Raw genomic sequence first — 24082 nt, 5'->3', positions numbered from 1 at the left:
CAAGAGACAGAAAGGGCCACATAAACCAGAGACTTCATCAGCCTGAGACCAGAAGAACTAGATGGTGCCCAGCTACCACCAATGACCACCCTGACAAGGAACACAACAGAGAGTCCCTGATGGAGCAGGAGAAAGGTGGGGTGCAGAACTCACATTCTAGTAAGAAGACCAGACTCAGTGGTCTGACTGATACTGGAGGTACCCTGGAAAGCATGGCTCCCGGATTCTCTATCAGCCTAGAAATAAAACAGTTTCTGAGGCCATCTCTTTAGATTGGGATTGGACTGGACTGTGGGACATAAAGTGATACTTGTGAGGAGTGTGCCTCTTAGCTCAAGTAGGTACAAGAGACTAAATGGGCAGCTTCTGTCCGGAGGTGATATGGGAAGGCAGAGAGCATTAGGAGCTGGTTGAATGGATATGGGGAATCTGGTGGAAAGGAGAAGTGTGCTGTCTCAGTATGGGGAGAGCAATTAGGGTCACGTAACAACGTAGGTATAAGTTTTTGTATGCGAGATTAACTTGAAACGTAAACTTCATTTAAACTACAACAATGAAAAAAAAATACAAAAAAGCTTGCAAGCAGCCATCTAAGATGCATCTATTGGTCCGAGCCACCTGGAGTAAAGGAGAGTGAAGAACATCAAAGACACAAGGAAAGTAGTAGCCCAAGAGACAGAAAGGGCCACATAAACCAGAGGCTTCATCAGCCTGAGACCAGAAGAACTAGATGGTGCCCAGCTACCACCAGTGACTGCCCTGACAGGGAACACAACAGAGAGTCCCTGATGGAGCAGGAGAAAGGTGGGGTGCAGAACTCAAATTCTCGTAAGAAGACCAGACAATGGTCTGACTGAGACTGGAGGTATCCCGGAAAGCGTGGCCCCTGGATTCTCTATGAACCCAGAACTAAAACAATTTCCGAGGCCAACTCTTCAGACAGGGATTGGACTGGATTGTGGGACATAAAGTGATACTTGTGAGGAGTGTGCCTCTTAGCTCAAGTAGATACAAGAGACTAAATGGGCAACTTCTGTCCGGAGGTGCGATGGGAAGGCAGAGAGGGTTAGTAGCTGGTTGAATGGACATGGGGAATCGGGTGGAAAGGAGAAGTGTGCTGTCACAGTATGAGGAGAGCAGTTAGAGTCACATAACAGTGTATATATAAGTTTTTGTATGGGAAAAAATAAAAAAAAATTTTTAAAGAAATGGAAAAAATCAAAACATTAGCTACACAACTCAAACAAACAGAAAGAGAACAACAAAAGGAGCCCATAGCCACTAGAAGAAAGGAAATAATAAAGATCTGTAGAGAAATAAATGAAATAGACAATAGAAAAATAATAAAATCAACAAAACCAAAAGTTGATTCTTTGAAAGGATCAACAAAATCGACAAACCACTGGCCATAGTGACAAAAGAAAAACAGGAGAGGACGCAAATAACCCAAATAAGAAGTGAAATGGGGGACGCTACAGCAGACCCAACTGAAATAAAAAGGATCATAACAGAGTATTATGAAAAACTATACTGCAACAAATTTGAAAACCTAAAGGAAATGGACAAATTTCTAGAAACACACTACCAACTCAGACGAACACAAACTGAAGTTGAAAATCTGAACAGACCCATAACAAGTGAGTAGATTGAAAAGGTAATTAAAAAAAAGAAAAACTCCCAACAAAAGAAAGCCCTGGCCCAGATGGCTTCACTGGACAATTCTACCAAACATTCAGAGAAGCGCTTACACCAGTACTACTCAACTATTTCAGAACATAGAAAAGGAAGAGATACTTCTGAATTCATTCTATGAAGCCGGCATAACTTTGATACCAAAACCAGGCAAAGACACCACAAAAAAAGAAAATTAAAGACCAATATCTCTCATGAATGTAGATGTAGAAATTCTGAACAAAATTCTAGCCACTGGAATTCAGCATCATATCAAAAAAATGATATACCACGACCAAATGGGATTCATACCAGGTATGCAAGAATGGTTCAACATTAGAAAATCAATCAATGTAATCTACCACATAAATAAAGGAAGAGAACAACATGATCGTATCAGTCAATGCAAAAATGGCATCTGTCTTAGTCATCTAGTGCTGCTATCACAGAAATACCACAAGTGGATGGCTTTAAGAAAGATAAATTTATTCTCTCACAGTCTAGGAGGCTAGAATTCCGAATTCAGGGTACCTGCTCCAGGGGAAGGCTGTCTCTCTGTCAGCTCTCGGGAAGGTCCTTGTCATCAGTTTTCCCCTGGTCAAAGAGCTGCTCAGCTCAGGGACCCCGGGTCCAAAGGATGCACTATTCTCCTGGCTTTTGTTTCTTGGTGATATGAGGTCCCCATGTCTCTCTGCTCACTTCTTTCTTTATGTCTCAAAAGAGATTGGCTTATAGACACCACCTAATCGTATAGATTGAATCTTGCCTCATTAACATAACTGCTGCTAATCCCACCTCATTAACATCATAGAGGTAGGATTTACAGCACATAGAAAAATCACATCAGATGACAAAATGGTGGACAATCACACAATACTGGGAATCATGGCCTAGCCAAGTTGACACATTTTTGGGGGACACAGTTCAATCTATAACAGCATTCAACACCCATTCCTGATAAAACGCAGCAAAATAGGAATAGAAGGGAAATTCCTCAACATTATTACGGTATATATACAAAACTAACAGCCAGCATTATTCTCAATGGAGAGAGACTGAAAGCATTCCCCTTGAGAATTGGAACGAGACAAGGATGTTCTTTATCACCGCTGCTATTTGACATTGTACTGAAGTCCTAGACAGAACAGTAAGTGGCAAGAAAGGGAAATAAAAGGCATCCAAATTGGTAAGGAAGAAGTATAACTATTCCTATTTGCAGATGATATGATCGTATACATAGAAAATCCCAGAGATTCTACAGGAAAGCTACTGGAACTAATAGAAGGCTTCAGCAGAGTGACAGGGTCCAAGATCAACATACAAAATCAGTCAGGGAAAGTGCGCTGTCTCACTTCCATGAAACCACCCACAGAAGCAGTTTGCAGGCTTTCGGTCACCATGCCCTGGAATTCTGAGACTGCCTCCTGAGAAGAAGTGTTTGTGCAGCCAGAAAACCCAGAGGTACAGCACTGAGGTTGCCATAGGCCAAGTTATCCGTTTCTGATCCTCAAACTAAATAGAAAATTCCAGGATGAGAAAGAATACCATGAAGACACCACTGAGCTAAATAAGTGTTTGATTGCACAGTATAAATTCTCTTTAAGAAAGAACTTACAGGTATCAAAAAATAACTGAGATTAAGCAGGCCTGCCTTTCTGAGTTAGAACTGCTGGCCAGTATGTTCCACAGTAAGAATGAGTTCATAGTTCCTGACTAGCTAGCTTTAGCCGAATTGAAAGATTGTATTGAAAAGACCATGGAGGGGTGAACTTCGGACATTTACTGTCAATATCAACCTCGATGTATCTGAGGAAACAATGGTGATATTTTTACTGGCCTGTATTTTTCCTTTCAAATATCCTGTAGTTCTGTCTGAAATTACTGTCAGATCAGTACTATTAAGCAGATCCCAGCAAACTCAGCTGAAAACAGATCTGAATGCATACTTGCCAAAGAACTGTTGCTGAGATGTCTGTATACTGAATGCCACAGAGTGGGTTAGAGATCGTGCCTCTGGCTGTGTCAGCAGAGACACCACATCTTCTGCCACCACAGTAAATACAGCCCAGTCACTTGATCTCTTCTCACGCGACTCTGGATCTATAGCCATCACATCTACAACAAATGCAAAAGAAACAATATTCTAGAACGGGCAAAGGAGCTTTCCCTGTCTGGGTTTAGCATGCCAGGGAAGCCTGGTGGTGTTTGTGTGGAAGGCCCACAAAGTGCCTGTGAAGAATTCTAGTCAAGATTTGCTTGCATATATTTTATATACTGTGTCATTAATTTTAGTACTAAACAAGATAGTAGAGATGTGGAAATGAGTATGTCCATGGGGTTGTGTCTTCATGGGGATTGAATTTCAAGTCAGTGGACAAGGTAGAAATCACATATAGTCAGCATCATCCCCTTCACCTGACATAGTACACACAGGAGACATTCTGTAAATGTATGTTGAATGAATTGAGCCCCTGAACAAGAAGCTGTGTACATTCCTATCCATTTCCATGAGTTTGATTCTTCATCTTAGAGATGCTGTAAGCTGTGTACACTGTAAAACAAGGGGCTTTCTAGGAGCGTTAGACTTTCTATTAGTCTTCCCATTTCTCTGCTGATACCCTAAATGAGTTTCTGAGAAGTCCCTTCAGTAGTTTGAGATTCAAAAGTTTATACATTTCTAAGATGTTGATACAAGTTGGTAAAATTTGCTTGGAACATTTCGTTTCAGACTCAGAAAATTAAACTGAAAAAGAATTTTAATTTGCCATCAAGAATACGTTCCTTTTGATGATACAAATGATGAACTGGAAAGACAGAAAATTTTCAATTTTTAGAGAAAAAGTGTTTAATGCTAATGGAGCCAGAGGAAACCACATGGACTTTGGTCAGCTGTATCAATTTTTAAATGCCAAAATATGTGGGGATGTTTTCTAGATGTTCTTTGGTGTGGAAGGACAATGACTGAGTGGAGTGGTTGAAAGTATTTTATCACTATTTGCTTTTTTATCTTTCCCACTCTTTCTTGAAAAATTAAGTCATTTTATTTTAGTCCCATCCTAGAAAGTTAGGGAGAAGAAAAGAAAAACAAAAACAGGGAAAAGAAGACCTGTGAAATGCATCTGTTAAAAATATGTAAAATGTATAATAATGAGAAAGCATAATAATTATGATGGAAAGCAGAACTGAGTTTCAGATTATAATCTTAAAAGTATTGATAGAAATTTATTGATATACAAAGTACCCACTGTAAAAGAGAAGTTAATTATACCTGAGGAAGGTAATGTTGGTGATCTAACTTGTCCTCCATTCTCAATCCTCTTCTCTCTTACGTGTCTCCACTAAAGAGCCTGGAAAAGTTAAAGACTCACTCTTAAGCCTCTGTTACAGTTTGGCGTAGCCTCAGCACACAGCTTTGGCTAGGGGACTTCTGGGAAAGCCTTTGCCTTCCTGGTTAAAGTGACAGATGCAGCTAGGCCACCTCTTTCCCTCTTTCTGCCACAAACACCAAAGTGATGGCTAGAGCTACAGTAGTTCTTTCTACCGCTAGGGAAGGAAGTGCCAAGAGAGCCACAGAGATGCCAGTCCTCTCATTGTTGAGCTGCTGATCCAACACCAGCCTTTACCTATCTCTAGATGTCTTATGAAGTAAAACAAGTTTTTTGTTTTTTTTGTTTTTTAAATCAGTCAGATTCCTCTTTACTAACAGAGAACTCTGCAAAGGAGATCAGGAGAACAATACCATTTACAGTAGCCCCCCAAAAGATAAAATACTTAGGAATAAACCTAACCAGGGATGTAAAAGACTTATACAAAGAAAACTGCAAAACACTAAAGCAAGAAACCAAAAGAGACCTACATAAATGAAAAAACATACCATGCTCATGGATAATGTCATGCTCATTGTGAAAATGTCATTACTACCCAAAACGATCTGCAGATATAATGTAATCCTGATCCAGATTCTATCAACATTCTTTAACAAGATGGAAAAACTAATCAACTTTATATGGAAAGGAAGGAGGCCCCAGATAAGCAAAGCACTGCTGAAGAAGAACGAAGTAGGAGGCCTCACACTCCCTGATCTCAGAATCTACTATACAGCCATGGTAGTCAGAACAGCCTGGTACTGGTACAGCAACAGACACATAGACCAATCGAACAGAATTGAGAACCCAGAAGTAAATCCATCCACCTATCGACAGCTAATCTTTGACAAAGGGCCAAAATCCATTAAATGGGAAAAAGATAGTCTCTTTAACAAATTGTTCTGGCAAAACTGGGTATCTATTTTCAGAAAAATTAAACAAGATCCATACCTCCCACCATACTCAAAAACTAACTCAAGATGGATCAAAGACCTAAACGTAAAACCTAAAACTACAAAGATCATGGAAGAAAAAATAGGGGCAAACCTAAGGGCCTTAATCTATGGCATAAATAGACTATCAGACATAACTAAAGATGTAAAAACAACAGCAGATAAACTAGACAACTGGAACCTTCTCAAAATTAAACACTTAGGCTTATCAGAAGACTTCTGCAAAAGAGTAAAAAGAGAACCTATAGACTGAAAAAAAATTTTGGCAAAGGACTAATATCTGACAAAGGACTAATTGCTAATATTTATAGAAAACTTTCAACACCTCAACAGTAAAAAGACAAACAGTCCAATTAAAAAATGGGCAAAGGACATGAATAGACACTTCACCAAAGAGGGCTTACAGGCGGCCAACAAATACATGAAGAAATGCTTGCGATCATTAGGCATTAGAGAGATGCAAATCAAAACAGCAGTGAGATGTCACCTCACCCCAGCAATAATGGCAATGATCAAAAAAATGGAAAACAAACACTGGCGAGGGTGTGAGGAGATTGGAACTCTCATACGTCATTGGTGGGAATGTAAAATGGTACCACCACTGTGGAAAACTCTATAGTGCTTCCTCAAAAAGTTAGAAATAGAAATACCTTATGATCTAGCAATTCCACTACTAGGCATATACCCTAGAGAAAGAAGAGCCATGATGCAAACAGATATATGCACACCCATATTCATTGCAGCCTTATTCACAATAGCAAAAAGATGGAAACAAACTAAGTGCCCATCAACAGATGAATGGATAAACTGTGGTACGTACACACAGTGGAATACTATGCAACATTAAAGAATAACAATGAATCAGTGAAACATCTCACAACATGGGTGAACCTGAAAGACATTATGCTGAGTGAAATAAGTCAATCACAAAAGGACAAATATTGTATGAGACCACTATTATAAAAAATCAGAACACACAAAAAGAAACATTCTTTGATGGTTATCAGAGATGATGGGGGAGGAAAGGAAAATCACTAACTATATAGTGGATATGTATTAACTCGGGAAAGATAGTACACCATGTGGGGGAAGTCAGCACAACATGACCAAGGCAAAGGAAGACACTGACAGATATGCAAGAGTAAACGGCAACAACGGTAAATATTATTACATACACAATCCTGCGATAATAGTAATAATGACAATAATTTGCAAGTAGATACATGGTAGATAGGTAAGCTAGACAGGTGTGGGATGGCATAAGGAAGTACACCCATGAGCATATATAGGTTTGGCAGAGAGTATCTACATATGCATTTGTATGTGCTGTAAATATATCTATATAGTAGAGCACATGGGACAGTTATGAAAACTTAGCCATAACCAAACACCTCAAGGGACTAAGTCACTGGCTTTGACGGTTTAGGACTATAATCTCGGGGGACATCTAGGTCAATTGGCATAACATAGTCCATAAGGACAATGTGCTATATCCTACTTTGGTGAGTAGCAACTGAGGTCTTAAAAGCTTGTGAGCGGCCCTCTAAGATACAGTTATTGGTCTTTTCTCATCTGGAGCAAATAAGAATGAAGAAAATCAAAGTTTCAAGGAAACAATTAGTCCAAAGGACTAGTGGACCACAGAAACCACAGCCTCCACTAGCCTGACACCAGAAGTACTAGATGGTGCCCAGCTGCCACTACTGACCGCCCTGATCAGTATCACAGTAGAAGGTCCTGGACAGAGTAGGAGAAAAATAGAGAACAAAATTCAAATTCATAGTAAAGACCAGACTTACTGGTCTGATAGAGACTGGTTGAACCCTCGAGGCTACGGCCCCTAGACACCCTTTGAACCTGGAACTGAACCCACTCCCGGAGGTCACCTTTCAGCCAAACAATAGACAGGCCTATAAAGTGAGCAATAACACCTGTGAGGAATATGCTTCTCAGAACTATCTACCATACAAGACCAAAAGGGAAGCATTTAACCAAAATCAAAGTCCAAAAGGCAGGAAGGGGAAGGAAAGATGGGCAAATGGAAATGGGGAACTCAAGAAGGAAATGAGTGGAGTGCTGTCACATTGAAGGGGTTGCAACGAATGTCATGAAACAAAATGTGTATAAATTGTTGAATAGAAACTGTTATGTAAACTTTCACCCAAACCACAATAAAATGTTCAAAAACAGAATTTCCTGTAGCTGTCTAGGAGTAGATGATGAGGACCTCAACAAAAGTGGTACTGATGGAAATTGGAATGAAGGGAAGGATGGAAGAAATATTTAAAAGATGATTTAGAAAGGCCTGGAATCACCTAAAGGAGACTGGAGAAACCCCGAGAGTATGGCCCCCAGACACCCTTTTAGCTCAGTGGTGAAGTCATTTCCGAGGTTCACCCTCAGCCAGGGAGTGGACAGCCCCGTGAAACCAGATGGGACTAATGAGGTACAGCAGTCCAGGGACAAGGGCCAGAAGGCAGAAGGGGACAGGAAAGCTGGTGATAGGGAACCCAAGGTTGAGTAAGGATAGCGTTGATGTGTTGTCAGGTTGTTAACCATTGTCATAGGGCAACATGTGTACTAACTGTTAAATGAGAAACTATTTTGTTCTGTAAGCCTTCATCTAAAGTGAGAATAGCAGCACAATTGGAGGAGCATAGTCGATGTCACTGAACTGTGCATGTAGAAATTTTTGAAATGGTGTATCTTTGGCTATGTATATTTTCACCAAAAAAAAAAAAAAAGGTCGAGATGGGAGAGGGTTGACATGTTGGGGGGTTGTTAACCAATGTCATAAAACAATATGTGTACTACTGTTTCATGAGAAACTATTTGTTCTGTAAACCTTCACCTGAAGTACAATAAAATAAATTAATAAATAAAGGCCTGGAATCAAATGTGATTTCAATAGTTTGATCCCCTGTGATTGAGAAGGAGATGGCATTATTAACTAAACTAGGATGTTCAGCAGAATGAGCTGTTTTCATGTGTGAGGTTAGTTCATTTTTGAATACGTTAAATTTGAGGTGGATGATGAGACGTCTAAGTAGAAACTAGTCTAGTATATATTTGGAGATGGGAATCGTCTTGGGAGGGAGGTGAAGCATAGACATATATATTTTGGTGATATTGAAAGTGTAAGGCTAGAAGAGGTCTTCACACACACACACACACACACACACACACACACACACACACACACACAAGAGTACAAGGATTGAGAACTAAACTGAAAACATACCCGCATTTGTTATTAATGGAAGGATTTTTCTTTGGTCTTTCCTTTAGCATTTGTTATTTTATAATTTTGGCTTTTCAAAATGCTTTATTTTTCCTAGTGGTGAATGAAGAAACCATAATGAAGAAATGAGTTTGTTTTGTGTATGGTCCAGTGTATATTTACTAAATGGATGTATTTTTACGTTTTTAGAGCTGTATTATAAAGCGATACTGTGAGAAAAGATTTGTATCTAAATACCTGGCAACAATTGGAATTGACTACGGAGTCACAAAGTGAGTATATTGTTTATCTGGGTTTGTAAATCCATAGAAATTAAGAACCCTTTTCAAGTGATCTGTATTTTCATCTATGCATTTATGTAGGTAATCTTGAAATGGAGACTTTAAAAATAAATTGGGAAAGGTAAGAATAAGAGACCTTTGCAGATATGTAGTGATCATATCATTTGTTCAGCCAGCCAGTGTACTGAGCACATTCTGTTTGCAAGGCCTTGTGTTAGGTGTGGGATCTGCAACAATGAGCAAGTTAACACAAAGCCTAACTGGCAGATATAACTTTTCAGGAAACATGTTTCTATATAAGCAGGTTTTACTAGCAGGTGTGTTTTTAGAGCATTTTGAAATGTCCTCTCTTTTTAGAATATTATATGGAAAATTGCTTTATTTTGGTTTATGATCTTTACAGCCTATTGAAATCTAGCAAAAATGATTTGGGAAGGGTGAAATTGAGTACTAAACCAAAACAAAACCCATTGCTGTCAAGTCAATTCTGACTCATAACGACCCTATAGGACAGTGTAGAACTGCCCATAAGGTTTCCAAGGCTGTAAATCTTTATGGAGGCAGACTGCCACGTCTTTTTCCTGTGGAGAGGCTCGTGGGTTCCAATTGCCGACCTTTCATGTAGCAGCTGAACACTTAGCCACTGCATCACCAAAGCTCCTTGAAATTGGATATTAGTGGAGATTTATTTGGAGGTGAATCAAGAGTAGGTTCAGCTTGGGGAGATAGGTTTAAATTAGCAGGAAAGAACACTGCCAAAGAGTAGAATTGAGGTAGCTCACACCCTAAGTTTGGAATTTTAGGCTGTCACTATTCTGGCCCCCACCTGCCCTTCCCCTTTCTCTCATATTACATTCCTTTACACATTTTACTTTCCATCCACCCTGAACTACTCCTGTCATGCCTCCCTATCATGGTGCCATTATTCATTCTTTCCACCTGGAATGTCCTTGGCCCTCATCTCACCACCTGTCAGTTTCTCCACAGTGTAAAACACTACACCCATAAGGCCTTCTAAACACCTCCTTATCCATCAGGACTCTTTCTGGTTGCAAATGACAGAAATCTTATAGTTCTTAATGCTATTTATGATATTTATCATACATTGCCCTGTGTTACTATTATTTGTAGATGTTTAATGTCTCCTGCTTATAAGCTCCTTGAAGAAGGGGCTATTAATATAAATTATCTCCAAGTGCCTGGTACAGTGTTTATATATAGTAGGCACTCAACAAATATTTATTGTTAGGTAACATCTATACACCTAAACAGGAAATTTGCAAGATTAAAGTATGAGGGCAAGATTCAAGATGGTAGATATAAAGGGTGGGGTGTATCTATAGCAGAGAATGCCTCTTATGTGAAGGGCAGAGTCAAGGTCAGGTGTGTCCTTCATGATTGTACTTAAAGTAGCTCTTTCAACCTACTTGAGTCCCATGGTATATAAAACTCCTGGCTTCCAAGTCAGAGTTCTGTATAATGCTTTTATATCACCGTTTTTCAACTGACAGCAGCAGAATATGTTTCTGCAATTTTTCTTTAAAGAATGAAAATTGTACCTGTTGGCTATGAAATGTGTGAAACTCTTCATCTAAAATCCACATTTCCTTCTTTCTAGTCTCTCCCTTTTCCCTTTCCTACTTCAGGGAACAGGATTTCATCAATAATAGGGCAGAACATCCTACTTAAGGCAGTTTTGTTTTGAATCCATGTAAGTTGCTAGTTTATTTATCCAAGAAATGAGAATTACCAAATTATGCTACAGACCTGTGGTTTATTCAACAGACTTTTCTGTTTTGGGCTGAAATTATTTTTAAAAGATGGTTGTCTCATAGTGAGTCAAAACCAAAAAAACCAAACCCACTGCTGTCGAGTTGATTCCGACTCACAGCAACCCTATAGGACAGAGTAGATTTGCCCCATAGGGTTTCCAAGGAGTGGCTGGTAGATTCAAATCGCTGACCTTTTGATTAGTAGCTGTATCACTTAACCACTGCACCATTAGGACTCAGGAAGATATAATTGACAGAAGTTCAACTTGGAACAACTCACGCAAGTAAAATGATATTCATGTAATGCAACTTCAAGGGTGCAGCTAGACCTCAGAGATGGCTGCATCCCAGTCCAGAATATAGCCAGGACATTTTCACTCCATCTCTCTCCTTATTGGCTTCAGTTTCTTAAGTGGACTTCTTCTACACAGCTGCTAACAGCTCCCGGGCTCATATTTTTTAACTTCTTTAAAAATCTCAAGGAAGGTTTTGATTGGCCCAGGTAGAGACAGTTACCTTCCTGCAGCTCAATTAGCTGTGGCCAGCAGAGTGGGATCAATAATAAGATGGCAGAACTCATTTGAACCACAACTGGGAGAAGAAAGAGTTATGCTGTTTTGGGTAGTCAAAACAGTAGATGTTCATTCCATCTCCTTCCTGTTTTTAAAACAGTGAAACTCAAATTTCAGTGTGCTTAAGAATTGGTTTCAGAGTTCACAAAAATGCAGATTACTAGGGCCCACTCTCCTAATATTCTGATTCACTGGGTCTGGAGTGAGGCACAGAAATCTTCATTTTTAACACCTCCCCCTCCCTCAATAATTGTGATGCAGTTGATCTTCAGACCACACTTAGAAAAACACTGACTTGAGATATTACCATTTGTCCTAAAGTAGTTTCCTCTCTCTGGCTTCTAAATTAAATTGACCACTTTTGAGTTCCAGTGTATGAATATATGTGTTACTTTGTGACTTTATAGACTTAAGTTCCATCCCTTCTAAGTTGCTGTCTTTTTAAGGTAAATTTTTCTTATATTTATATACAATCTTCTCCAGATGCTCTCAAACTATGTTACTATTTTGTTTTTCTTTTCTCACTTTCTCTTTGTAAGATATAGCAGTCACAGCTACACATGCTCTTCCAGATTTTGTGCAGCTAGATTTGCTATAAGTAGAATGTGGTTTTCTGCTTTATTTCTCTTGCCCTTCTTGATGATACCTATACTCTGTCCTAACTTAGAATGTTCACACTGGGAGCAAGTAGAAGTTAGGGTAAGAACAGTGTTGGAAAGGAAGGAGAGAGTTCAAAAGACATTTCGGAGGGGAAAAAATCCACTGTGCCATGATCATATTAAATTGAAAGTGTCTGTTTGGGTAACTCTGGGGCCTGGGTTGAGGCTGCAGTCCTCTGGGCAGGGTTTGCATTTGCTTCTGCCAGCATCCCAGGATTTTACTAATCCAGGACTACTTTAAGAATTTTCTCAGTTTGGAGTTTTCCAAACCATTAAGATAGAATAAATTCATACCTCAAATCCATGTTACAGCAATGTTGTGATTAGGAATTCTCAGAGGAGGACCCAAACCACCTAGAACTGAGGCTAAGAGAGATAAGAGGCCTCCTTAGCAAGTGGGTTGAGTTTTTCCTAGCCTACTCTTTCATTTAGTCTTAGGATATAGTCCCTTGAGGATCACAGTATTAATGCAAGGGTCTTAGTTACAAATTCTCATTTAGTATGGGCCCATGGCCTTGTCATTTGAATCCTTTGGGACTGTTAAAACTCCCAGTTCTAGTGTCTGGTATTGACAAATGCCCTCAAGGACGGTCCAGCAAAAGTTTCATGCTTACTACACTGGTTTTCTGCATCCTCTTTGATTATAGTCCCTAAGGAATTTTCTTACTTTCTTGCAAGATTTGCCTATTTATTTGAAAGAATGTTTGCTGTATTTTATAACAGAGGGCTTTTAAAAAATATCTGGTGTTCCGTATTGCCAAAAGCAGAATTGAACAATAGATCTTGGTGATATATTGGATTTAGAGGATGAGGAACATCAGAGATGCCAGAAAGATTTTTGACCTTGGAGATTGGAAGAGTGGTGTTACCACTGACCAGTATACGAAATGAGAAAAGAATAGTTAGAGAAAAAGAACATTTAAAATTTACCTACCGCAAGGAAATAAGGAAAGGAACATACCCTTATGCCATCAACTTGAAAACCTGATGACCAAGGAAAATAAGCCAAAAGATTCTGGAGTGAAGCAGAGAAGCACAGCATCATGCATCTCCTACCATACTGCCGTACTCCACCTTCCCAACTACGTCTCAGAAAGTCATTCAGATAAGTTGAAAAACCCCTGAGAAATCTCACTAATAATCTCAAACCTGGAGGATGAAAACTACATGGGTATCTTTGTCTTCTCCTTCTTCTGCTTAAGAAATAATGGAAATAGTTGCTGAGTTAAAATGTGTGTAGAGGAAACTCGACCACAGGGCTGACTCTTACTGATAGAAATAAATGCTGTAGGGGTAAATATTGAATTCAGGAAATGATCTGAGGGCCAAGGAAATAGGCTTACATCTCCCCAAGTTAGTGGAGGAGACTCTGGTACAGGACATTAAACAAAATATCAGAAGAAAGAGCTGAGCCCACATATTCTAAAAATGGCTGCATACTGCCTCAGCTGAACTTTTTAAATACATGCGCACACACGCATACACCCTTTTCTCCCAATTTTCACTGGCTTCAGAAAAGTAGATAGGATATTGAATATCTACCACTGCAACTGGCTTAAAGAAGATAAACTGGTCTCAGATAAGATGGAAAGAGAGTCAAGAATTTACCCACACTTTATTAGAACAAATAGAATATTCTGCAGCAAAAGCATGAGCAAGATGAAAAGAGCATGGCAATCAAGCTAATACACTGCTGTGAAAAAAGAAAAAAGGAATGTGCTATGCACATACCCAACCCAAAAGAAAACCTATCTTGAGGAACAGAAAGAAATTCTTCTGAATTGCTTTAAGTTACAGAACAGCTTAAGACATGAATTCAGTAAAACAAGAGCCCAAAGATGAGGTGATGAAACGTCAAAATGAAATGAAGAGATTGCAAACCTAAGGAAACAAACAGGCTCAATACACTGTCATTACAGAGAAATAAATTAGAAACACTAGGAAAGAATTCAAAGCACTGAAAGCTGAATTACTATAAAGAAGTAAAACTTGAGATAGTTAAAAATGAATACAGATGAAAAAGTCAAATTAAAGAATTGGAGGGAAACTAATAGAAATGGAAGAGACAGTCTCGGGGAACATCTAGCTCAATTGGCATAACACAGTTTATAAAGACAATGTTCTACATTCTACCTTGGTGAGTAGTGTCTGGGGTCTTAAAAGCCTGTGAGCAGCCATCTAAGATACTCCACTGATCTCAGCCCTTCGGGAACAAGGGAGAATGAAGAGAACAGGATACAAGGAAAAGATTAGTCCAAAGGACTAATGGACCACAGCTACCAAGGCCTCCACCAGACTGAGTCCAGTACAGCTAGATGGTGCCCAGCTACCACCACTGACTCCTCTGACCGGGATCGCAACAGGATTCCGGACAGAGCTGGAGTAGGATATAGAACAAAATTCTAACACACCAAAAAAAAGACCAGATTTACTAGCCTGAGAGACTGGAGAAACCCTGAGAGTATGGCCCCCAGACACCCTTTTAGCTCAATGGTGAAGTCAGTTCTGAGGTTCACTGTTCAGCTGGGGATTGGACAGCCCCATAAAACAAAATGGGACTAATGAGGCACAGCAGTCCAGGGACAAGGACTAGAAGGCAGAAGGGGACAGGAAGGCTGGTAATAGGGAATCCAAGGTTGAGTAAGGACAATGTTGACATGTAGTGGGGTTGTTAACCATTGTCATAGGGCAACATGTGTACTAACTGTTTAATGAGAAACTATTTTGTTCTGTAAACCTTCATCTAAAGTGAGAATAGCAGCACAACTGGAAGAATGTAATTGATGTCACCAAACTGTGCATGTAGAAATTTTTGAAATGGTGTATCTTTGGCTATGTATATTTTAATCCAAAAAAAAAAAAAGGTCAAGAAGGGAGAGGGTCGACATGTCGTGGGGTTGTTAACCAATGTCATAAAACAATATGTGTACTGACTGTTTAATGAGAAACTATTTGTCCTCTAACCCTTAACCTAAAGTACAATTAAAAAAAAAAAGAAATGGAAGAGACAGAGATGGTTCAACGTAAGGGTGAACAGCATCACTGAAGTAAAGAAGTCAACAAATATAATGGATGTTTTCAAAGATATGAAACAAGAAAAATTACACTAAACAGGGGAAAGAACCAAATCTGCATATGGAAAAAGTAAACCATGCCCCAGGAAATTTTGAAACAGAATTCTCAACACACAGTTAATATTCTAGTTAAGCTACTGGACCTCAGGGGTAAAGAAAGGATTTTTCAGTGGTCTAAGGTAGGAAAAATCATCCTGGAGCAATAACTGTTGATATTCTGAAGGAAAGGAAGTGTAACTCAAAAATATTATATCCAGCTAAGATATCATTCACATATTTAAAAAAGCATTTAGTACACACTTAAAAGGCAAAAGAAAGACTTGGACTAAAATGTTGATGTAGATTGACTCTGCTCATTTCTGCAATGCAGTTAATGAGATCGTCACTCTTACATCAGATCCTGGTGAAGAACCAGATGATATCTGGCAGCACTGTGAGTTTAAAGAGCCTGCTGCCATCTAGGAGTCCAACTAAGTGCAGGTTTTTGATCATCAATGTGTTATCTCCAATCTCTGATCAAAAGGAGGGAGTGACTGAGGAGTTAAAATTGGAGACATTATTCCCTGCACTTGAGTATAAAGGATGTGACCCAACTGGAGTTGGACTCACAAGAACTCACAAAGACTCACAAGGACACATCAACTGGGCCCTGAGATGTAAAAACAATAGCTAGGACAATCTTGTCTTTTTAATGACCTCTTGCTTTCTTCATGTATGATGTCTTTGATGTCATTCCATAACTCATCTGGTCTTCGGTCATTAGTGTTCAGTGTGTCAAATCTATTCTTGAGATGGTCTCTAAATTCAGGTGGGATATACTCAAGGTCGTACTTCAGCTCTTGTAGACTTCTGATTTTCTTCATCTTCAACTGGAACTTGCATATGAGCAATTGATGGTCTGTTCCATAGTCAGCCCGTGGCCTTGTTCTGACTGATGATATTGAGCTTCTCCATCATCTCTTTCCACAGATGTAAGTGATTTGATTACTGTGTATTCCATCCAGTGAGGTCCATGTGTATAGTTGCTGTTTTATGGTGTCGAAAAAAGGTATTTGCGGTGAAGAAGTCATTGGTCTTGCAAAATTCCATCATATAATCTCTAGTGTCATTTCTATCACGAAGGCTGTATTTTCCAACTACCAGCCCTTCTTCTTTGTTTCCAACTTTCACATTCTAATGACCAGTAATTATCAGTGCATCCTGATTGCATGTTTGATCAATTTCTGACTGCAGAAGTTGGTAAAAATCTTCAATTTCTTCATCTTTGCATTATGGTTGGTGCATAAATTTGAATAATAGTCGTATAAACCGGTCTTCCTTATGGGCATATGGACACTGTCCTATCACTCACTGACAGCGTTGTACTTTAGGATAGATATCGAAGTGTTCTTTTTGACGATGAACACATTACTCTTCAATTTGTCATTCCTGGCATAGTAGAATATATGATTATCTAAATCAAAATGGCCAATAGCAGTCCATTTCAACTCACTAATGCCTAGGACATCAATGTTTATGCGTTTCATTTCACTTTTGATGATTTCCAATCTTCCTAGATTCATACTTCGTACATTCCACATTCCAGTTATTAATGGATGTTTGCAGACAGCTACCTGGCCAGCTCATTGGAAGAGATCCATATTTGTATGCATTCCAAAGAAAGGAGATCCAACAGAATGCTGAAATTATTGAACAATATCATTGATATCACATGCAAGTGAAATTTTGCTGAAGATCATTCAAAAGCGGCTGCAGCAGTTTACCAACAGGGAACTGCCAGAAATTGAAGCCAGATTCAGAAGAGGTTGTGGAACTAGAGATATCATTGCTGATGTCAGATGGATCCTGGCTGAAAGCACAGAATACCAGAAAGATGTTTACCTGTATTTTATTGACTGTGCAAAGGCATTTGACTATGTCGATCATAACAAATTATGGATAACATTGTGAAGAATGGGAATTCCAGAACACTTAACTGTGCTTATGAGGAACCGGTACTTAGACCAAGAGGCAGTCGTTTGAACAGAACAAGGGAATATTGTGTGGTTTAAAGTCAGGAAAGGTGTGTGTCAGGGTGTATCCTTTCACTGTACTCAATCTGTATGCTGAGCAAATAATCCAAGAAGCTGGACTATATGAAGAAGAAACGCAGCATCAGGACTGGAGGAAGAAGAATCATTAACAACCTACGATATGCAGATGACACAACCTTGCTTGCTGAAAGCGAAGAGGACTTGAAGCACTTATTGATGAAGATCAAAGACCACAGCCTTCAGTATGGATTAAACCTCAACATAAGGGAAAAAAAAGTCCTCTTAGTGGACCAATAAGCAACATCCTGATAAACGGAGAAAAGATTGAAGTTGTCAAGGATTTCATTTTGCTTGGATCCCCAATCAACACCCATGGAAGTAGCAGTCAAGAAATCAAACAACACATTGCATTGGGCACATCTGTTGCAACAGATCTTTTTGAAGTGTTAAAAAGTAAAGATGTCACTTTAAGGACTAAGGTGTGCCTGACCCAAGCCATGGTGTTTTCAGTCACCTCATATGCATGTAAAAGCCAGACCATGAATAAGGAAGACGGAAGAAGAATTGATGCCTTTAAATTGTGGTGTTGGTGAAGAATATTAACTATACCATGGACTGCCAGAAGAACAAACAAATCTGTCGTGGAAGAAGTACAGCCAGAATGCTCCTTAGAAGCGCTTACTTTGGACATGTTATCAGGAGGGACCAGTCCCTGGAGAAGGAAATAATGCTTGGTAAAGTAGAGGGTCAGCAAAAAAGGGGACGACCCTCAACCAGATGGATTGACACAGTGGCTGCAGCAGTGGTCTCAAACGTAGCAATGATTGTGAGGATGGCACACGACCAGGCAGTGTTTCGTTCTGTTGTACATAGGGTCGCTATGAGTCGGAAACGACTTGACAGCACTTAACAACAATGGCAACAGGATAATCTTGGAAAACTTCTTTTAGGGAAACTTTCACATAAACAAATACTTAGAGCACAAAAAAACCCATATATTTTCCAGTCGTATCTTTTTCTATTAGCATTTAGTGAATAGTAAGATTTGTTGGACCAATGAATACCCTCCTGACTGTCGTTACTGAAACTTGTACCAATGATTATTAAGAAAGACAATTCAAAATGTAGATTCACGGTGATTTAGCAGTTTTTAACCAGTACGTGAAAAGGTGAAGCTTTAAATGATCTTACCCATTTGTAATGTCAATATATACTGACGATTTTGTAACATTCCTCAGACCCGGGCAGACATAGGTCTGGCAGCATGCTTGTCCGTTTCCCACTTTTGCGTATTCCCTAATGTTCCTTGGACTCAGGTATACATGGCTCTAACATCATGCTTGTCTGTTTCCCACTTTTGCCTCTTGGAACATATGCTGAATAAAATGTTTCTTCTTGCTTTTAGAAAAAAAAAAAGCATTTAGGCAGACTTCTAAAACATGAAAGAATTCAAAGCTTAGAACACCACGAGCCCTTCTTGAAAACTTTTCTTGACAATTACATCCAAACAATTAAGAGATAATATGGAATACTGTTTTTTGTTAAATCTAAGTTGTCAGGTGCACATTATTTTATGTACCACAAAGAAAGGAAACAAAAACATGGCCGTTAAATTCTGACATGCCATTGATTATAGGATGGGGTCCTCGTTTTATAGATGTTAAAATGTAAACAAATGTACATCTTGGAATTGATGAAATATGGTAAAGAATTCAAGAATGAAGAAATGATAATATGGTTACTGGTTAGTATTGAATTAAGTATACAAGTACCGTATTTTCATGCAAATAACATGAGCCTTCCTCATTTGTTTGCCAGCAGCACCCTCCTGCCCCTGTGAGGTATTTTCATAAGCGTGCTATGCTAACTTGTTTTTTTACAGCTGCATGTAAAAAGAAATTGGCATACTGGCACTTATGAAAATACCTTGCAAGGGGAGCACAGGGTTGGTAGACAAACATAGAGGGTGCATGTTATTTGCATAAAAATACAATAATATAAAACAACTGTAGGAATTATGGTTTCAGAGCTGTAAGTAAATGTTATACACTTGGACAAGGGAATAATAGTAATAAACTAACTAGGAGGGACAATGAGAACAAACACTGATGTCCTTATATTTCATAGCAGGGAGTCATATCAATGCTAAAACTGAAACATGTAGCTTAAAAACATAATGACTCCAATCTGTTAATTTATTGTTAATATCTATTTTTAACCTTAGAAGGATCTTTTAGGAAATAGTATTTCTTGTGGTAAAGAAGCATTTACATTTAAAGTTCAATCACTCCATCCAGTTCGCTTCAATTCCGTTTTATTTTGCTGAAGTCAAGAAAAAGTAAGGTTTATACTTTTTATTTTAAAATAGTATAATCCCGTTTTTATAAAAAACATTTATTTTTATCAGTCTTATCTATGCCTAGAAAAAGTCTGCAGTGATGTTCATCTTATATTAATAAAGGTTATTTCTGGGTGATAGGGTTTGGGATAGCTTAAACTTTCAGCTTTGCATTTTTCTTTATTGCTTGAATTATTTATAATGTTCATTCATTTCCAATAGTGATTTTTCTTTAAAAAAAAAAGATCGGAAACAAATATGCTATGGTATTAACAGTAGTTAATTCTAATATGAGTGTTTGTCATTTCCCTTTTGTTCTTTATTTTCAAATTTCTAAGAACAAGTTAACTTTATTGCTTTTGCTTAAATGGAGATCACAAGAAAATTAAGCAGACATCATTAATAATGTACACTTTTGTTATTCTACTGCATGGTACCCAAGCATAACCGACTATAATTAAAATGTCTTTTACTCAGTGAAATAAAGATTTTTGTTTTTTCTCATCTTACTCCTACTTGTCTCATATCAATTTTTCTTAATACCATTTATTGTTTAAGGGATGTGGCCCAAAATATTTTGCGTGAAGGTAATTGAAGGGACTTACTCCCAGTGGTTTCAGTGTTCTTAAAATAAGGAAGCAGGATCACCTGTCAAGTTTCTGACTCTTATTAAGAGTATCTGGAATCAAGAATAGGCACTAAGAAAGAAAGCCTCTTTTAAATTTCACACACATACACTTTTGAAATTCACAGATGACTTAAGTGATATGAATGTAAATGCAGAAACCATGACCTTCTTTGGGATTGTTTCCATTTGAACATTTCAGGGTTCAAGTCAGAGACAGAGAAGTCAAAGTTAACATCTTTGATATGGCTGGACATCCCTTCTTCTACGAGGTAAGAAAACCTTTTTGAGAAAACCTATATCCAGTATTGGTAATGGGTGTGGGGAAAGATCCTGAGTTATCTGAAACAACCAATATTCATTACATGTATAAACTAGGTAAATTTAGTGATACTTGTGGTTTGCCTTCTGAGCCTTAACTTAATGGATACCTGTTGGTCTTTTATGCTATTCCCTTAAATAGGGCAGGAAATTTTATTGCTAATGTGTCGAACTCTTGACATTTTAACTTTCAACGGACTGTTGCTTTTTGCTTCATACATTAGCCCAAAAGGTGCCAGGATAATTATGTTCATACTTGGACTTAAGAGCTGAGTAATGTGACTTCTTTCCTAGCAGGGTACTAGTGTGATCTTTCCTGTTCACTCCTCAAGTCATGTGAGTTCTTTCCCCAAAAGATACTAAAGCAACCCCACTTGGTTTTCTTTCACCTGCTTATCAAACCTAAGTAGTCCCAGAATGAATCTCATGGCCATTTTCTTCTGCTTTTCTTTCCTTAGGAATGAGGCTCTTCACTCTTTCTAATTTGTCCATTTCACTATTTAACTATAGAACTTGAACTCTGACAGGTGCATTTCTTTTTTCAATGGAGAAACATCTTTAGGGTTTTTTTTTTTTTCCCTTTCTTATTACATAGGTAATACAAGCTTAGTGAAGAAAACCCGGGATGTATGGAAAAGCAGAGAAGAAAACAAAAATCGCCCATTATCTATCTTATCATTTCAGTGGTGGCAACATTTGAGTATATTTCCATTAGTCTTTTCTATATGAATGCAAAGCATTTTTTTATATAAATAATTAAGTCAATATATTTTCTGTACTGTATATCATTAAAGTTTTTTTCATAAATATAACCTTTTTATTTTAAGATAATTGTAGATTCACAGGCAGTTTTCAGAAATAATAGAGATATCCCTCGTATGCTTTACTCAGTTTCTGCCAGTGGTAGCATCCTAGTATCACAACCAGGATATTGACATTGATACAGTCAAGATACAGAATCTGTCCAGTATCACAAGGATCATCCCTTATGTTGCTCTTTTTTAGCACACTCACTTCTCTCCCACCTCCACCCTCTCCTTAACCCTTGGCAACCACTAATCTGTTCTCCATTGTAAGATTTTGTCATTTCAACAATGTTGTATAAATAGAACCATATAGTATGTAACCTTTGAGGACTGGCTTTTTTTTCACTCAGCATAATTCTTTGGAGATTCATTCGGCTTGTTGCATGTTCCTTTTTATTGTTGAGTAATAATTCATGACATAGAAGTACCACAGTTTGTTTAACCATTCACCCATTGAAGAACATCTGGGTTGTTTCCTGTTTTTTGGCTATTATTTCTCCTGTGTTTTTTCTAAAAGGCTTATAACTTTACATTTAAGTCTGTGATCCATTTTGAGTAAGTTTTGAGTTATACATCCAATTCTTGTATAACGTCTGAAACATAGGTCGAGTTTCATTTTTTGCTTGTTGTTGTTGTTGTTAGGTGCCGTTGAGTTGGTTCCAACTCATAGCCACCTTGTGTACAGCAGAATGAAGCACTACTCAGTCCTATGCCATCCTCACAGTCACTGTTATGCTTGAGCCCATTGTTGCAGCCACTGTGTCAATCCATGTCGTTGAGGGTCTTCCTCTTTTTCACTGACCCTCTACTTTACCAAGCATGACGTCCTTCTCCAGGGACTGGTCCCTCCTGATTACATGTCCAAAGTATGTGAGATGTAGTCTCACCATCCTTGCTTCTAAGGAGCATTCTGGTTTTCCTTTAAGTCAGTGTAGTTTGTGTACACAGATTTGTTCGTTCTTTTGGCAGTCCATGGTATATTCAGTATTCTTTGCCAGCACCGTAATTCAAAGGCATCATTTCCTCTTCGGTCTTCCTTATTCATTGTTCAGCTTTCACATGCATATGAGGCAATTGAAAACACCATGGCTTGGATCAGGGGTACCTTCGTCCTTAAAATGACATCTTTGCTTTTTAACAGTTTAAAGGGGTCTCTTACAGAAGATTTGCCCAGTGCAATGCATCCTTTGATTTCTTTTTTTTTTTATTGGTGTAGTTAAATGAAGTTTATATTTCAAGTTAGTCTGCCATACATAATTTTTTTTTTAACGTACATTGTTATGACACCTCAACCGCTCACCCCATTCTGCAGCAGCACACTCCTCCCCTCTGCCCCTGATTCCCCATGAACATTCAACCAGCTCCTAACTCTCTCTGTCTTCCCCTCTCACCTCTGGACAGAAGCCGCTCCTTTGGTCTCTTGTATCTACTTGTCTAAGAGGCACATTCTTCACAAGTATCACTTTATGTCCCACAGTCCAGTCCAATCCCTGTCTGAAGAGTTGGCCTCGGAAATTGTTTTAGTTCTGGGGTGATGGAGAGACCAGGGGCCAAGCTTTCCGGGGCGCCTCCAGTCTTAGTCAGACCATTAAGTCTGGTCTTCTTACGAGAATTTGAGTTCTGCATCCCAGCATTCTACTGCTCCATCAGGGACCCTCTGTTGTGTTCCCTGTCAGGACATTCATTGGTGGTAGCTGGGCAACATCTAGTTCTTCTGGTCTCAGGCTGATGAAGTCTCTGGTTTACGTGGCCCATTCTGTCTCTTGGGCTGATACTTTCCTTGTGTCTTTGGTGTTCTTCATTCTCCTTTACTCCAAGTGGTTGGGACCAGTTGATGCATCTTAGATGGCCGCTTGCAAGCTTTTAAGACCCCAGACGCCACTCACCAAAGCAGGATACAGAACATTTTCTTAATAAGGTTTGTTAATGCCAATTGACATAGATGTCCCCTGAAAGCATGGTCCCCAGACCCCACATCCCTGCTACTCTGTCTCTCAAAGTATTTGATTGTATTGAGGAAACTTCTTAGCTTTGGTTTTGTCCAGTTGTGCTGACTTCCCCTGCAGTGTGTGCTGTCCTTCCCTTCACCTAAGATCATTCTTATCTACTATCTAGTTAGTGAATAACCCTCACCTTCTCTCCCCACCCTCACAACCATCAAAGAACGTTTTCTTCTATGTTTAGACCTTTTCTTGAGTTCTTATAATAGTGGTCTTATATAGTATTTGTCCTTCTGTGACTGACTAAATTCACTCAGTATAATAAGTTCTAGCTTCCACCAAGTTACACGGTGTTTCAGAGCTTCATTCTTGTTCTTTATCGTTGCGTAATATTCCACTGTGTGGATATACCATAGTTTGTTTATCCATTC

The 24082-nt window shown here is 38.8% G+C and overlaps 1 protein-coding gene and 1 pseudogene across 2 annotated transcripts in view; both read left to right on the top strand.

Moving 5' to 3' along the window:
• DNAJC27 (DnaJ heat shock protein family (Hsp40) member C27) overlaps positions 1 to 24082 on the top strand; it is an 84414-nt gene that overhangs the window by 25858 nt on the left and 34474 nt on the right. For both annotated transcript variants that reach the window (XM_004377568.2, XM_004377569.2), the window contains exons 2-3: positions 9420 to 9502; positions 20787 to 20856. In XM_004377568.2, coding sequence (XP_004377625.1) covers positions 9420 to 9502; positions 20787 to 20856 — 153 coding nt within the window. The remainder of the gene's footprint in view (positions 1 to 9419; positions 9503 to 20786; positions 20857 to 24082) is intronic.
• LOC105756333 (RWD domain-containing protein 2B pseudogene) lies at positions 3275 to 5501 on the top strand (annotated as a pseudogene).

This window comes from Trichechus manatus, unplaced genomic scaffold (genome assembly GCF_000243295.1).
Source record: "Trichechus manatus latirostris isolate Lorelei unplaced genomic scaffold, TriManLat1.0 scaffold00052, whole genome shotgun sequence".
NCBI classification, from domain to species: domain Eukaryota; kingdom Metazoa; phylum Chordata; class Mammalia; order Sirenia; family Trichechidae; genus Trichechus; species Trichechus manatus.
The sequence above is the reverse complement of the archived record's forward strand: the minus strand, read 5'-3'. Positions and strand labels throughout refer to the sequence as shown.